This window comes from Typopeltis vanoorti, chromosome 17 (assembly GCF_054136105.1).
Source record: "Typopeltis vanoorti isolate ZY-2024b chromosome 17, IOZ_Tvanoo_1.0, whole genome shotgun sequence".
NCBI lineage: Eukaryota > Metazoa > Arthropoda > Arachnida > Uropygi > Thelyphonidae > Typopeltis > Typopeltis vanoorti.
In genome coordinates, this window is record NC_143565.1 from 50,807,515 (window position 1) to 50,822,230 (window position 14,716).

At 36.9% G+C, this 14,716-nt stretch overlaps 1 protein-coding gene across 1 annotated transcript in view; it reads left to right on the forward strand.

Annotated features, from left to right (window-relative positions):
* NO66 (Bifunctional lysine-specific demethylase and histidyl-hydroxylase NO66) overlaps nucleotides 1-14,716 on the forward strand; it is a 295,812-nt gene that overhangs the window by 219,266 nt on the left and 61,830 nt on the right. Inside the window, exon 12 of the mRNA XM_090407239.1 lies at nucleotides 9,916-9,999. Within this exon, the coding sequence (XP_090263365.1) occupies nucleotides 9,916-9,999 (84 nt within the window). The remainder of the gene's footprint in view (nucleotides 1-9,915; nucleotides 10,000-14,716) is intronic.

The following is a 14,716-nucleotide window of genomic DNA, read 5'->3' on the forward strand; positions in this document are numbered from 1 at the left end:
CTGTAAACTCATTATCCCTATCCAGTTCAGCTGTTACTGTGTTATAAAACGTGAGCAAGTTACTGAGGCATGATCTACCCTTCACAAAACCATGTTGTCCCACATACAATATCCCATTTTCATCTATCCAATCCTGTGTATTATTTTCTTGACTAATTTCTCTAAGACCTTGACAACGATTCCTGAAATGCTAATCAGTCGGTAATTTATAACAGCAATCTTGGAACCACCTTTATGCAGTGGAACTATTTTCCCTTCTTTCCACCCCCTCGGGACTAACCCAGACCCGAGATTCAAATTAAACAAAATGGTCAAGGGTACTGACAATTTTTTAGCTGCTTCTCGTACGACACGAGCTGGTATACCATCCAATCCCACGGATGTATTGACATTGAGGTTATGCAATAGACTACTCACCTCCGCTTCATTCACCACAATTCCCGTATAATCTACTGGTTTATTCGTTTCTGCAATGTCACCACCTGGATGATATATACTTGCAAAGTGCTCACTCAGTAACTCAACTATATCAACTGATTCAGTTACCTCCCTACCATCGGCATTCTTTAAAATCATTCTGCCATGTACATTTTTCCTTTTACTTGCTACATATCTAAAAAACTGTTTAGGATTCTCTTTAGCCTGCATGGCCAATGTTCTTTCGTAATCCTTTTTTGCTTTTCTTACCACACTCATTACCCTTCTGGCGTGCACTTTATACAGTTCATGTGCCTCCCGGTCACCTTTCTCCTTAAATTCCCTCCGTAGTTGTTTCTTTTTTTGCAGCCCAAGCTTAATGATGTTATTCATCCATTTAACCCCTACTTGATTTATTATTCGGACTCTAGGTATACAGTCAGTCCTTGCAGTTGTACATGCCATGGCACTGAACCAATCAAACTCCTAAGCTTATCATACTTTCCAGCCCGATAATTCCACATGTACCCTGTCTTAATTGAAAATTCTACACCTTTAGCCACCTCCCATGTCAAGACCTTATGATCACTCTCACCAGTTGGTGGCAATGTGGTCATATTTGTTACAGCCAAATCCTCAGAATGTAATTACTAGGTCAAGCACTCTCTGACCCCTCGTGTTTTCCATTACATGCTGTCGCAGATAGGTATCCCTTAATAACCGCATAAAATCCAATTCCTCCGTGTGTCCTCTCCTCACTCCAATCAATGCGACCATAGTTGAAATCTCCCATAATAATTACCCTCCTTCCACTCATTTCTTCTATTTGCTTGTGCATACTGTCACCACCATCTTTTCCATCACCTGGTCTATAGCAGCACCCAATTGTATATTTAGTTCTGCTAGCCACAATCTCACACCAAATGGCCTCAAATGTGCTCTTTTCTCTATCCTGCAATTCAACTTCTATTATTCTTGGCTATAGCTCATCAGCTATCGTGAACAATACTCCTCCCCCCATTTTATTCTCCCTGTCATTCCTGAACACACTATACCCATCACATTCAATCCCACTAGCTATATCATCTACAGTCAGCCATGATTCACTAATACCAATAACCTGTGGTCTGGAAGTGCCAACCATGGCCAAAAATTCTTCCTTCTTCTTCCTAATACTCCTAGCATTAGTGTACATAAATTTAAGACTCCCATTAGCCCCAACCCTACCTTGATGCCTTATATTAACTATTATTATTATTACCACGGGCTACTCCAGGAGTCCTTAGACTCATCAAGGGAGGCCCTAAACATCATGTTCACGCAGCTGTTCAACATTCTCACAGTATCTATCATACCTTGCCTTGAACTCGCTCACTGTCATAGCACCCACAACAGACTCTGGCAGCTTATTCCACTCATTTACCACTCTAAAAGTAAAGAACCCAGCTCTAACACCCCTGCTAACCACGCTCTTGCCCAGCTTCCATGGGTGTCCCCTAGTTCTCCCACCACCAGTCCTGATCTCAAAAATATCATCTGAATTAATCCTATAGAATCCTTTTAGCAATTTGAATGTCTCAATCATGTCTCCCCTTTTCCGCCTATCAACTAGTTTCTGCAACCCACAAATCTTCAACCTGTTCTCATATGGTTCATTCCATAGACCTGCTATCATCTTAGTCACTCGCCTCTGGATCCTCTCAACCTCCTCCCTATCAAGAAGGAACCGAGATGACCAAATCTGGGCACAGTAGTCGAGATGAGGTCTTATCAGGGCTCGGTACAGAGGTACAATAACTTGTTTTTCTCTGCTCTTCAAGGTATTTTTCAACAACCAAGTGAGTTGATGAGCTGATTTAGCTACTTTCGCAATGTGCCCCCTAAACTTCATTTCCCTATCCACCAACACTCCCAAGTCCCTGGCCTCATCAATCTCTTGGAGTACAGTTCCACCAATGTGGTATACTGCTGCTAATCTTTTCACTCCGAAATGCATGACCTTACATTTTGTCACATTAAATTGACATCCATTCTCCTTAGTCCAGAACTCCAATCTATCTAAGTCATCTTGCAAGACTTTGACATCTTCTGTATTCACTATCGCCCTACCCAACTTTGCATCATCAGTGAACAAATGAACTGTCCCAATTAGACCCTTCCCTATATCGTTAATGAACAGATTAAACAGCAGTGGTCCACTGCTGTTTAATCTGTAAACTATCCCACTCTGATTTGTTGTCCTTATTCACTCGGGCATATTATATTCATTCATACATTCAACTGCCTCCCTAAGGACTGTATATCTACCCCCCCCCCTTAATAAATCGAGTTTCCCTGAATTTGCACATCCATTACATTCAGCAACACTTTCTCAAGTCTCCTTACACTGTAACCATTCAAATGCAAGCCATCCATCTTATATAGATCCTTTCGCCCATCGAACTCACTCCACACATCCACAAATTCCACACCACTCGTCATACATAACCCACGCATAGTCATTCGCAATTATGGCCCTCCTTTTAAACATTTCACTGTCATACCGTGGCAAAAGACTAATCATTCTAACTCTCTCACTCTTTTCTTTTGCTACCTCAAACAATTCATTCAGGTCTTCTGTCATTTCCATTTTATCTCCTTTCAAATCATTCGTACCTGCCACAACAATCATTTCTTTCACCATTTCCTTTTGCTCTCTAATAGACTCAGTTACATCCTTTATGGTCGCACCAGGTTGGTACGATTTTGTCAAATCCTCTGCTAACACACCTCGTACAAACGAGCCTCCATACAGCACTCTATCCTTCATTTTTGTTCATGTTCATACTCATATGCCTATTTTTCCAGTCAAACTTTTTATTATTGGTTGGTTCATCCAGTCGACTTTTGCTCATACGTTCTAGCTGCTGTTTTGCCCTTTGTATTGCACCATTCAACAACGCGATCTCACTCATTGCATCTATCTCATCTTTTTTATTCTCTGTGAAACCATTAATATTATCATTCACACTTTCTACATTCTCACTCTCACAATTCTCTGGTACAACCTCACCGTTTCTTGTCATATCCCTATTTTCTTCATTCTGAAGTTTGACAAAAATATCACACTCATGATCCGAAATACACTTCAATTCCTCATTCTCCCTACATTTTCTACACACATGCACTCCTTTATTATCATCTAACCACACTCCGCAAAGCGTACATTTCACAGATAGTACACTGAATCATCTCCTTTACATTACCGTTCTTGAAAGAAGATGGCGAACCATCGTTACTGGCCGCCATTTTCCTTCGTACTGAAGCCATACTTACTAGTAACGTATTTTATCAAATTATAAATTATAAACACCAAAAACACACAAACAGACGCACTGAGATAAGCAAGGCAAACAAAACTATGCAATATTAAACTAAATTTATCAACGATAACTGAAAATAATGCTTATCTTATCTGGAGCTTTCACGAACACTACACACTACGAATCCCTCTCGCGGCGACTTCCCGACATAGATTATGTTATAAAACACTTTAGTACACTAACTACACTAATAGAACTACAATAATATACTAAAATTACACAATTAAATCTAACAAAATTATTAATAAATCAACAAAAATCACAAATCTTTCAGGAGCTCTCTGGCAGTGGTTACGTCCTTTCACCAGCTAGTCTCGACACCAGATTCAATATCAGCTGTTTCTTTCTGTAGAGTTTGTAGATAATTATTGGAACAGTTAACAGCTGTCTGGTATGTCATTATCTGGTTAGCAATTTCCAGACATCCTTTAGAATAAATCTTTGGTCTCTGTTAAGTGTATCATGGGAGTGAATAACTGTTGTCAATTCCTTGATTTGTCTAGAAAAAATTTTCTTCTGAATAGGTAATGGTGGATGTATTTCAGTCAGTAGTGTGTTTTGTAGTCCAAGTATGGTAAGCTATCCCAGGCTTTTTTTTTTTTCCTTTTGTCACATTGCCTGATATGTTCTTTCTTTATCACCTCAAAATTTCAGCTTGTCTGGCCTATATAAGCAAAACTGAATGAACATGGTATGCTGTAAACACTGGATGCTTTTAGAAGGGACTTCTCTCTTCGAGCATCTGAAGAGGTTAAAAGGGTTTTGATTGGTTTGAAAGCTACTTGAGTTGTATTCTTTGAGAAGGGCAGCAATCTTGATTCACACGCTATCGGTATATTGGATGGAAATTGTGTCCCTGCACTTAGATATTCTGATTTTGAAGAAGAAGATTATCTAAAATATTTTGTTAACTATGTTTGTGTGTGTTAAGAACCAAAAAAAAAAAAAAAAAACTTGAAAAATGTTTGAAGTTCCTCCTTCAGTTTATCTCCTTTAGTTATGATAGTAGTTTGCTCAGTTCTTAAGAGTGAATTATGCCTAGTTTTCAGAAGAATGATAAAAGGATGACATATGCAGATATAAATTTGATGCCATTTGTTCACTCTTCTAATTTTTCTCATAACTCATATTTGTGGTCTCCTGTCTTCGATGAAGTGCTTTATTTCTAACCCGGCTCCCTTGAATTCATTTGTTAAAATTGGTCTGAACACTTGTATATAGCTACTTGAGTGTTTTCTGGCCAGTTTCTCTCTCTCTCTCCATATAAATTTATTCAGTTGACTCCCTCTCATACCAGCTTTGTTAATTTTCTTGTCTATTTCTATATTTATTTTGCCATGTCACTAAAAATTGTGAAATATTTCACTTGTACTCCACATTCTCCATTCAGGATACAATTGATGTTTTTTGCATAAAATAGAATTGAATATCTTTGATTTTGATATCCAGTTTGATCCATTATAGATGACGATTAACAGTGGAGATAAAAATCCTCATCTCAAAACTAATTTAACCTCAAGCCATCTTTCTTCAATTCTGACTACCAACTTACAATTCATATATTGATTATGCATTACTCAGTATTTATACCATATAAATATACTAATTATACCATATAAATGTAGCATTTCAAACAGACAATTTTTCACTTTTTATCTTGTTATGACTTTTCCATATCAATAAAACTCAAATACTGATCCTTTCTGAGCTGTAAAACTCAAATATATTCCCGTGATTTTGCATCTCCTGATCTTAAATTGAAAATTTGAACACGACCACCTCTGTTTAGCTTGACCCCACCTTGTTCTTCTCAGAATTTCTGTTTCAATTTTTTTTTTTTAAGCTTTTTCTCAATGTATGCATGCATAAATCTTACCTAAATTACTTGGTAAGGAAATTCTGTAATTCTCACATTGTTTTATTTTTCTTTTTATGGATTGGTACTATGAGAGCTCTACTCCAGTCATCTGGAAGTTGATCCTGTGACCTAGCTATCTGAATTATACGGTATAGTCAGTGTAAGACTTTTATATCTCCATATTTGAGTATTTTCATTAAATGCTATCTACTCAGCTGCCCTTCTACATTTCAGGCTTTTGGTGGCTTTTATACCTCAAAAACTATGTATTCCTGACTACATTTCTCTCGAATGTTTTCTATAACCATGCTGTCACTGCTTGTTCCATTTAGCAGTCTTTCAAATCAATTACTTCAGATATTTAGAATATCTTTACTTTCAGTTTTCATGTAACTTTCATCATTCTTTTTCCTCCATTTGTAAGCTTTTTTTCTGTGTTCTTACAAGTCTTCACATGGCTGTTATTTAGCTACTTTTACACACAGCTTCACTGTATATTTTTATTTGTATTGTCTGATTTGCTTGCTAGGCACTTTTGATATGCTTTCCTGTTTTCCATAACTACTTCTTTATCTGTGTAAGTCCATCATGGGGCTCTGATTTTTCTGTCCTTGCAGACAGCTTCACCACATTCTTTCTTGATTGACTCAATCAATCGATGTATTCTTCAAAGTATGTTAATGAGATTCCAAGAGTTGATTCTCATCTTCAAACTCGTTGTTTCTTGAATAATATGTGTATATTTGAGTCTACAGTCCACCTCTAAGAGCAGCTCAACTCCAATTCTTTTTTAAAAACTGTCTTACATATTTTTATTCAATTTTATTCTGCTCAAAATTAAATAGTGATTATTTTCTATTTTAAATCCGTTTGTCTCATACCAGTGTTGAAGATATTGCTAGATATCAACAATTACATACTGCATGAGACCTATCTTATTTCTTCTTCTCTCCATGTGAATTGTGCATATCTCTATGCTGGAACTTGGAACTTGGTATTAGTAATGAGTAGTCCATGTCTCAAACAGAAATCCAGCAGGTGCTTACCATTATTATCAGTTCGGCTATTTTCTCCAAATTTTCCTGGACACTTCTGTATACTGGCCATTCATTCCCTACTTTGCTATTATGATCTCTAACTTTCTATGGTAATTCAAAAAATTCCTCTACTTCTTCATTGGAAGAATTGGGGTGGGGGTCTTTTTTATGACACAAATAATTTTAATTCTCTAATTCCTCATTTTGTTTGCCCACATTCACTCTGCTTGATATTGCCTATCGCATGCATTTTTGAAAATTATGGAGACAACTACCGTGTTTGAATAAAAACTTTAGTTTAATATAACAAATCTACATTCGACGTTTCGACCTTTATGTCAAGGTCATCTTCTGGAGCATACAACTATACGCATGAAACAAGCTACACTACAATCAAACTGATTTGTTAAAGACACTGCCCAACCGCTACAACAATTGTTGGCCTGACCTCTGGTGAAAAAAAAAAAAAAAAAAAAAAAAAAATTATATATCAATGCTAGAGTCCTATTATTAGTGTTATCTGTTTGTAGAAATACATTGGGCACAACAATAAGTATCTATCTATATACATATATTAACATCATGTACACATTCCAGCCAGTTGGTATGGAATGTTTATACGCATGGATAGGCTTATGTGTTCGTCAGACATGTTGTAATAGGTTTCATGGTATAATAAGAACTGTGTTCTTATTATACCGTGAAACCTATTACAACATGGTATGGAATGGTTTCTAATACTAGCTGAGGATTGGCTAGAGTCCTGACTTATGCTGGATCTTATATATTAGGCAGGCTGAATGTGTGCCATCCAGATCCTTGGAATTTTCATGCCATCTTTGTTATTGATATTTGGATGGTTTATCAGGATTTCGCAGGCTTCCTTAAATTTCCTTTCGTACCAGGTTTTTGTGCGGTGTAAAGAGCAGGTGCTTTTCCAGTTGATTTGGTGTAAGGTGTTGAGCGCATGGTCTGAGAGGCCTGCTTCACCATAATGGTTATATTTAATGTGTTCTTTCTTGCATATAGGGATTGTCCATCCTGTTTCACCAATGTACGGTAAGTTACAGGTGTAGCGGATGCAACAGACTCCAGGATGTGCTAATGGGAGGAGAGGATCCTTAGAGGAGTTGAATATTGTTTTAAGTTTAGTGGGTGGTTTAAAGGTGGCATTGAGGTTATAATGTTGTAGGATTCTGTTGATTTTTTCCTATGACCCTTTAATGTATGGGATGGCTATGGTTTTACTGTAATCTAGATTCGTTTTTGTTGTAGTTTTATGGAGTATTTTATTAACAGTATTTTTGTTATAGCCATTATTTATGAATGTGTCGCTGATGATTTTTAGTTCTTGTTTCAGTGCGTGCTGGTTAGAGCAAATTGTTGTAGCTCTGTTTTAAGGGTGTTAATGACTCCATATTTTTGTGATGGGTGGTGGTATGAATTAGCATGTATGTAGTGGCCAGTGTGTGTTGGTTTTCGGTAGACAGTGAAGGATAGACTGCCTGAAGAAAGATGTGTAACTAGTGTGTCTAGGAACGGGAGCAAATTTTGGTTTTCGATTTCGATGGTAAATTGTATGCGTTCGTGTTGTTTGTTCAGGTGGCTGAGGAATGTGTTTAGCTTTTGTCGCCCGTGCGGCCAGATCGCGAACACATCAACTTATCTGAGCCAGACTGTCGGTCGTAGCATGGCGGAATCAAGAGCCCTTTGCTCAAAGGTTTCCATGTAGAAGTTAGCGATTGGGGGAGGGATAGTGGTGAGCCCATGGCTGTACCTTCTTTTTGTAGGTAGAATTTGTTTTGCCACACGAAGTAACCGGACTGTAGTACGTGGGCAAAGAGGGCCATAATGTCGGGCAGAAATTTGTTCTGTAGTAGGAGAATTGTGTCATTGATGGGGACATTAGTGAAAAGGGCAGAAACGTTGAAACTGACTAATAAGTCGTCTTTGTCGAGTGTTATGTTTTTAATTTTGTTTATAAGTGTTGTGTGTTTTTTATGTAGGAGGGGGAATGACCTACCAACTCCTTGAGTGTTGCTGCTAATTTCTTGGCTAAGTGGTAATTGGGACTGTCTATTCCTTCCACGATTGGTCGAAGGGGCACATTTTGTTTGTGTATTTTCGGAACCCCATATATTCTGGGGGGGGGGGTTGAGTTTTTTAATTGTGTCTGGTGGCCAAGAAGTGATGGACTTGAGTAGTTTCTCTGTTTTATCCTTTATCCTTTTTGTTGGGTTATAATTTGCCATTTTATATATGTTGTTATCAGCTACTAGTTGATTCATTTGAAGTACGTATGTTGACCTGTCAAGGAAGAAGCCTATCCTTGTGTTTTCTGTTTGAATGCTAATGCCACCCCTTTCTTTCTCTGATCACTGTTGCCTGAATATAACATCTTTTAATGGTTATTTAAAAGAATCTCACTTGTTTTTGTCATCTTTATTTACATCTGCATTAAGACAAATCAGTTATTTTGACCTATCACTTCTCTAGTTCTTCTTCAGCTCTATCATGTATAGTCATCTTGTATTTTGGTTTAAGCTGGTAAGATTATAATTTGGTCTGCTAAATACCGAATTGTCAGTCCATCCTTAGTATTCAGGCATGTACCTTCTAATGACATGCACCACAAGAAGGTAAGAAGTGGTCATTATATCAGAAGCACCTGTCACTTCTTCACATTCATTAAATGGCTATGTAGAGGTCTCCTCCCTCCTCCCAGTTATTTAGCTTTGACTTTTAAGTGACCCCCCCCCCCAATACTGTTTGTGGCATTGTTACAATTTGTTTAGTTTGTTGATCAAACCAAACAAATTGGAGTTCTCAGTCTTTAGTCCACATACCTAGTGGCAACCAAGGTAATGCAGAATAGTATGCTTGTGATATATACCAAAACTGGAAACCCAGAAATTTTTAAAAAAATCGTAGCATTAAAGTTATGTAATATGGTCTACTCTCACTATATAAAAATTGTTATAGCATATTATTCACTCAAACAACTGAGAATTTTGATTTAATTTATAATGTACTTATGAATACACATGAAATTATTTATATATTTGTTAATAAATATACTAAGCTAAACAATATGTCATGTGCAATCTTTTGAATTTTTGATTTGGTGATATGAAAATAAAAAGTTGGGCATCTTGCTTAATAATACTCTTGTATTTTGATAAAAGTTACATTTTATATTGTAGTAATTCAGATTTGACTAATAAGACTTTTCTTTTGCTAGGCCAGTACACCAGAAGATACTCATTCTCTTCATATTACTCTCTCTACATGTCAGAAGAATACATGGGGAGATCTAATGGAGAAGGTATCTATTTACAATTTCATATCTGTTAAAGGATTTTTCTGCCTTTCTTATTATTACATTTTTAAAATGAGCAAAAGCATATTTGCAGTATAATTTTCATGGGAAAAGATGTATAAATAATAATAATAAATGCAATTTTTTTTAATGTGATTTCCATTCATGAAAGGTTGTAAATCTATGGTACATTAGTATCAATTGGACAACTATGGTTTTTTTTTTACTTTTTTTTTATTTTTAGAAAATCCAGAAATCTAACTACAGACCAAATGCTGTGATTTATTCAAACCACTTCAAACCTCTAATAAGTGAGATGGTGGTCTCACACTGAGCAGTGCAATTTGTCTTCTTTTACCTTAATACATTAACAACATTCGTGTGCATAAAGCAGTTAACATGTATCTTCTTGTTTGCCATGTTGATATGCATTTCACTCACCAACATCATCTTCATCATTGATTTCCTGATATGTATCCTAGAGAGAGTGTTCAGGCTACTATGACAGCACTAAATGATTAAGTTTACATTATTATTAATTTCATATCAACAATTTTCCCCCAAATTGGTATATTACTTGTCAGCACTCCGATATTATAGTATCTAACATCTTGTGCTTCTAAAGCACTTCTTACTAAATCAATCCATCTAGACTTTAATCTTTCTCTGGGTCTCTTTCCTGCCATTTGGCATCAAACACCTGTTTTGCAGACCTTTCCTCACCCATTCTATTTAAATGTCTGTATCACCTTAGAATAGCTCTACTTGAAATGTTAGCATTCTTGAATGCTAACATTGTCAAGCTAAAGTTCCTTTGTGTAATATATTAATTTTTAATATGATTCTACCATTGATCCCATCTGTTCACTCCCTTAATCTTTTTCAGAACTCTGATATCTGTGGTCTCTAGTCTTTGATCAAGTGCTTTATTTCTAACCCAACTCTCAAATCCATAATTTAAATCTGGTTTTAACACTGTTTTGTATACTGCTAGTTTGTTGCTTTGATTAATTTCTTTCTTCTTCCATATAAATTTATTCAACTGCTCCCTACAATACCAGCTTTCCCTACAATATCCCTACAATACCAGCTTTGCTTATTCCTTTGTCTATTTCCAAATTGAATTTGCCATCTTCACTTAAATGGCAATATCATATTAAAAATGAGGATATTAGGAAAGAACTTGACATTGTCAGCATCCAGGAATGTGTTAGCAGAGCTAATCTCAGGTGGTATGGTCACTTAAACAGAATGGACAAGGAAAGATTAGCCAAACAAGTGTTCTCTGCCAGGTTGGCAGGAAAAAGACCCAGAGGAAGACCAAGATATAGGTGGATTGATACAGTAAAAAGTGCCTTAGAAGATAGATATATAAATATAAGATCTGACAATGTTGTAGCTTTGACAGCTTAAGTTTTCTATCTTGCTGCCTATTAGCATAGTTTTGGTCTTTTTATTGCTGATTTTCATGCCAAATTTGTTTCAATTTAGTCAGAGAATTCTGAAAACTTGCACTAAATATGTTTAGGAATACATCATCTGCATAAAGCAAAGAGCTAAGTTTGATATCTCTAATTTTCATATCCAGTGTAATGCCATTTTCTTTCATAATGCAATCCATATAGATGATGAATAAGAGTGAGGATAATGTGCATCCTTGCCTTACACTGACATTGTAAATCTAACTGCAGATTTACAACATAAATATAGACTATGCATTGCTCTGTATAATGTCCATTTATCCCATATAATTGTAGTGTTTTGAATAGCTTTTCTCTGGGCACCTTTTTTTTGGATGCCTTTTCCAGATCTACAAAACTTAAGTACTGTCATATTCCCATGATTTTTCAACTATTTGTCATAAAGTGAAAATCTGATCTTGACAATCTCTGTTTGGCCTGAACACAGCTTGTTATTCTCCGAATTTCTACTCCTCAGTTTTTCTCAACTTCTTTTCAAGTACGCATGCATAAATTTTACCTGGAATACTTAATGGAGAAATCCCTCTGTAATTCTCACATTCAGCTTTATTCCCTTTTTTCACAGATGGGAACTATAAGAGAACTACTCCACTCATCTGGAATTCAACTTTCTGGCCAGTCCCTCTGAATTATGCAATAACCACAGCAAAACTTTTATACCTCCATATTTAAGCATTTCTGGTCAAATATTATCTCCTACATCTGTCTCTCCATGTTTTAAGTTTTTGATGGCTTTTCTGTCTCCTGTATTGATACATGCTCCTCTTGAAAAATTTTCTACTTTTGTTCTCTCACTGCTTGTTTTATTTAACAGTATCTCATCTCATCTTCCTTTTACCCTCTTTTATCTTGCAGTGTCGAGGGTTTATTAATCATCGGACCTCAAACCGTTCACAGGATATGGTGGTCAGCCCTACGCCCCGGTGTATTCTATGTCCTGTAGTGTTGAGTTCTCAAGGCTGGTTTGCCTGCTTTGCAGGATGAAAAACCCCAGGATAAACTGGGGGGAAACCCTACTGTCCATGACTGGCTAACTTGGCTATGACTGAGGAAGATCTTTCAGCTCCTCACGTCACCGATGGGAATTGAACCTAGGACATTCCTTCCCCAGGCATATGGTTGCAAAGCGCACAGCAACTAGGCCTATCCAAACACAAGTGGTATAACATGATTTACAACAAATTAGGATACATTACAATGAGATTAGCTTAGATTTGGTAGATGAATTATACAGGGAAATAATAATTAAATATGAAAAAAAGGAAACTATTCATTACTTATATACAATAAATATGGTCAGATGTTCTTTTCCAGTATCTTGCACAATCAACTGTTTTTTTTCTGTGCAGGATATAAGGTCCTCTTTTGTGCAAGGTGATGGAAGAGAGCGGCAAGAAATAAGGTGTTCCATGGACTGGGTTTTCCCACACTCACAATTGTCTGTGCCAGTGAGATAGCCCCATTTGATGAGGTTTTGTTTTTAGCATCCTGTCGTTCAAAGTCTGTTGAGGTTTTTCCAAGTATTCCAGTCCAAGTGGGCACCACGTGAAAGATGTTTGGCTGTTAGTATTATTTTCAGGATATAGTGCAAGCCATTGTTGAAGTTTTTTCTCTGGGAGGTTTTTAGGTGGTTCAACAGTTGCCAGGAAGCTATGTCGGGATCTTAGTGTTTGGGGCACTGTGGTCTGGCCGAATAGTGGGTGCCATTCATCAATCATTTCTCTGCTTCTTTCAATCAGCTGAGAATGCAGATCTTTGAATTGAAGGGGTGCAATACCAGCCAAAGTATACAGGTCTTTTAGTGGTGTTGGTTTCAGGCATCCTGTAATTAAGCGGCAGTTTTCATTCAATGCTGAATCAAGTTTTTCAGCATGGTAGGATCTGGACCATACTGGGCAGGCATATTCAGCAGTAGAATAGCAAAGGGCCAAGGCAGAAGATCTCGGTGTGCTAGAGTCTGCACCCCATTTGGAGGAGGTAAGCTTTCTTAGTATATTGTTTCTTGCATTCACTTTTGCCTTGTTTTTTCTATGTGGGTTTTATATGAGAGGATGCGATCGAGAGTCACATTGAGGTAGATTGGGTTTCAGGAATGTTCTATATTAAAGCCTTCCCAAGAAATCTGTAGCTTCCTGTTGACTTCCTTATTGTTAAGGTGGAAAAGGCCAGTCTGGGTTTCAGGAATGTTCTATATTAAAGCCTTCCCAAGAAATCTGTAGCTTCCTGTTGACTTCCTTATTGTTAAGGTGGAAAAGGCCAGTCTGGGTTTTCAAGGAGTTTGGTTTTAGTTGATTGCTAGTATAGTATGTGGTTAGACTATTTAAGGCAAGTGATAAGAGTAGTTTCAATGGACTTGAAAACACTTTGCTGCCTTCCTGGTATTTACCTTCTATATTCCTACCAGTCTTCCTGTAACTTTTGGTTACCTACTTGAATGCATATCTTAGCTCTCTTTTCCTTTTTTTTTTTTTTCCCCCTCTGTAATCTTCTAGGGCATCTGCCGACTTATTTGCTAGGAACTTTCGGAATGCTTTCGTCTTGTCCAGGACTGTTTCTTTAACATCCTGTGTCTACTTCGGTGTTCGTATTTTCCTATCCTTGCAGACAACTTCATCACATATACCTACCTCTCTAGCTGAATCAGTCAGTTTCTGCTGGAACTGCAAGGTTTCATTTTTGTTTTCAAAATGTTTCATTTATCTTCATTAATGTTTGTATAGTTGAGTCTACAGTTTACATGTAAAAGCTGCTAAACATTATTTTTTAAAAAAACCCTTTTACGTACTGTTCTCTTCAATGAGATATCCATTTTTATCTTACTTAGCACTAAATGATGGTCACTTCCAGTTTCAAATTCTCACCTTAAGAGACACTTTTGTCTCCTAAAGCTGAATGAAGATATCACTATTAACAGGAACATAGTCAGCGAGGCTTTTATTATCTCCTATCTCATTTATCCGTTTGACCCCGAATATGCAGTCTGATAGTGATTTTCTTAAATATTCCTTGATCTATTTCACCATGCACTATTAACATCCTTTCCTTACTATTTAGTGTGTCATAACTGCTAAAGTCTGCCTCCTGAATTTATCATAAATCACCAGTTTGTAGTTCCATATACTTATTATTTTTGATCACTAAGTAGTCTTGACCTGGGGTTTGAAAAGTGGCTACTTTGGCTATGGACAAATTCTGAATCTCCTACTAGATCCAGTACTTTCAAACACATGGGCACCTTCTAT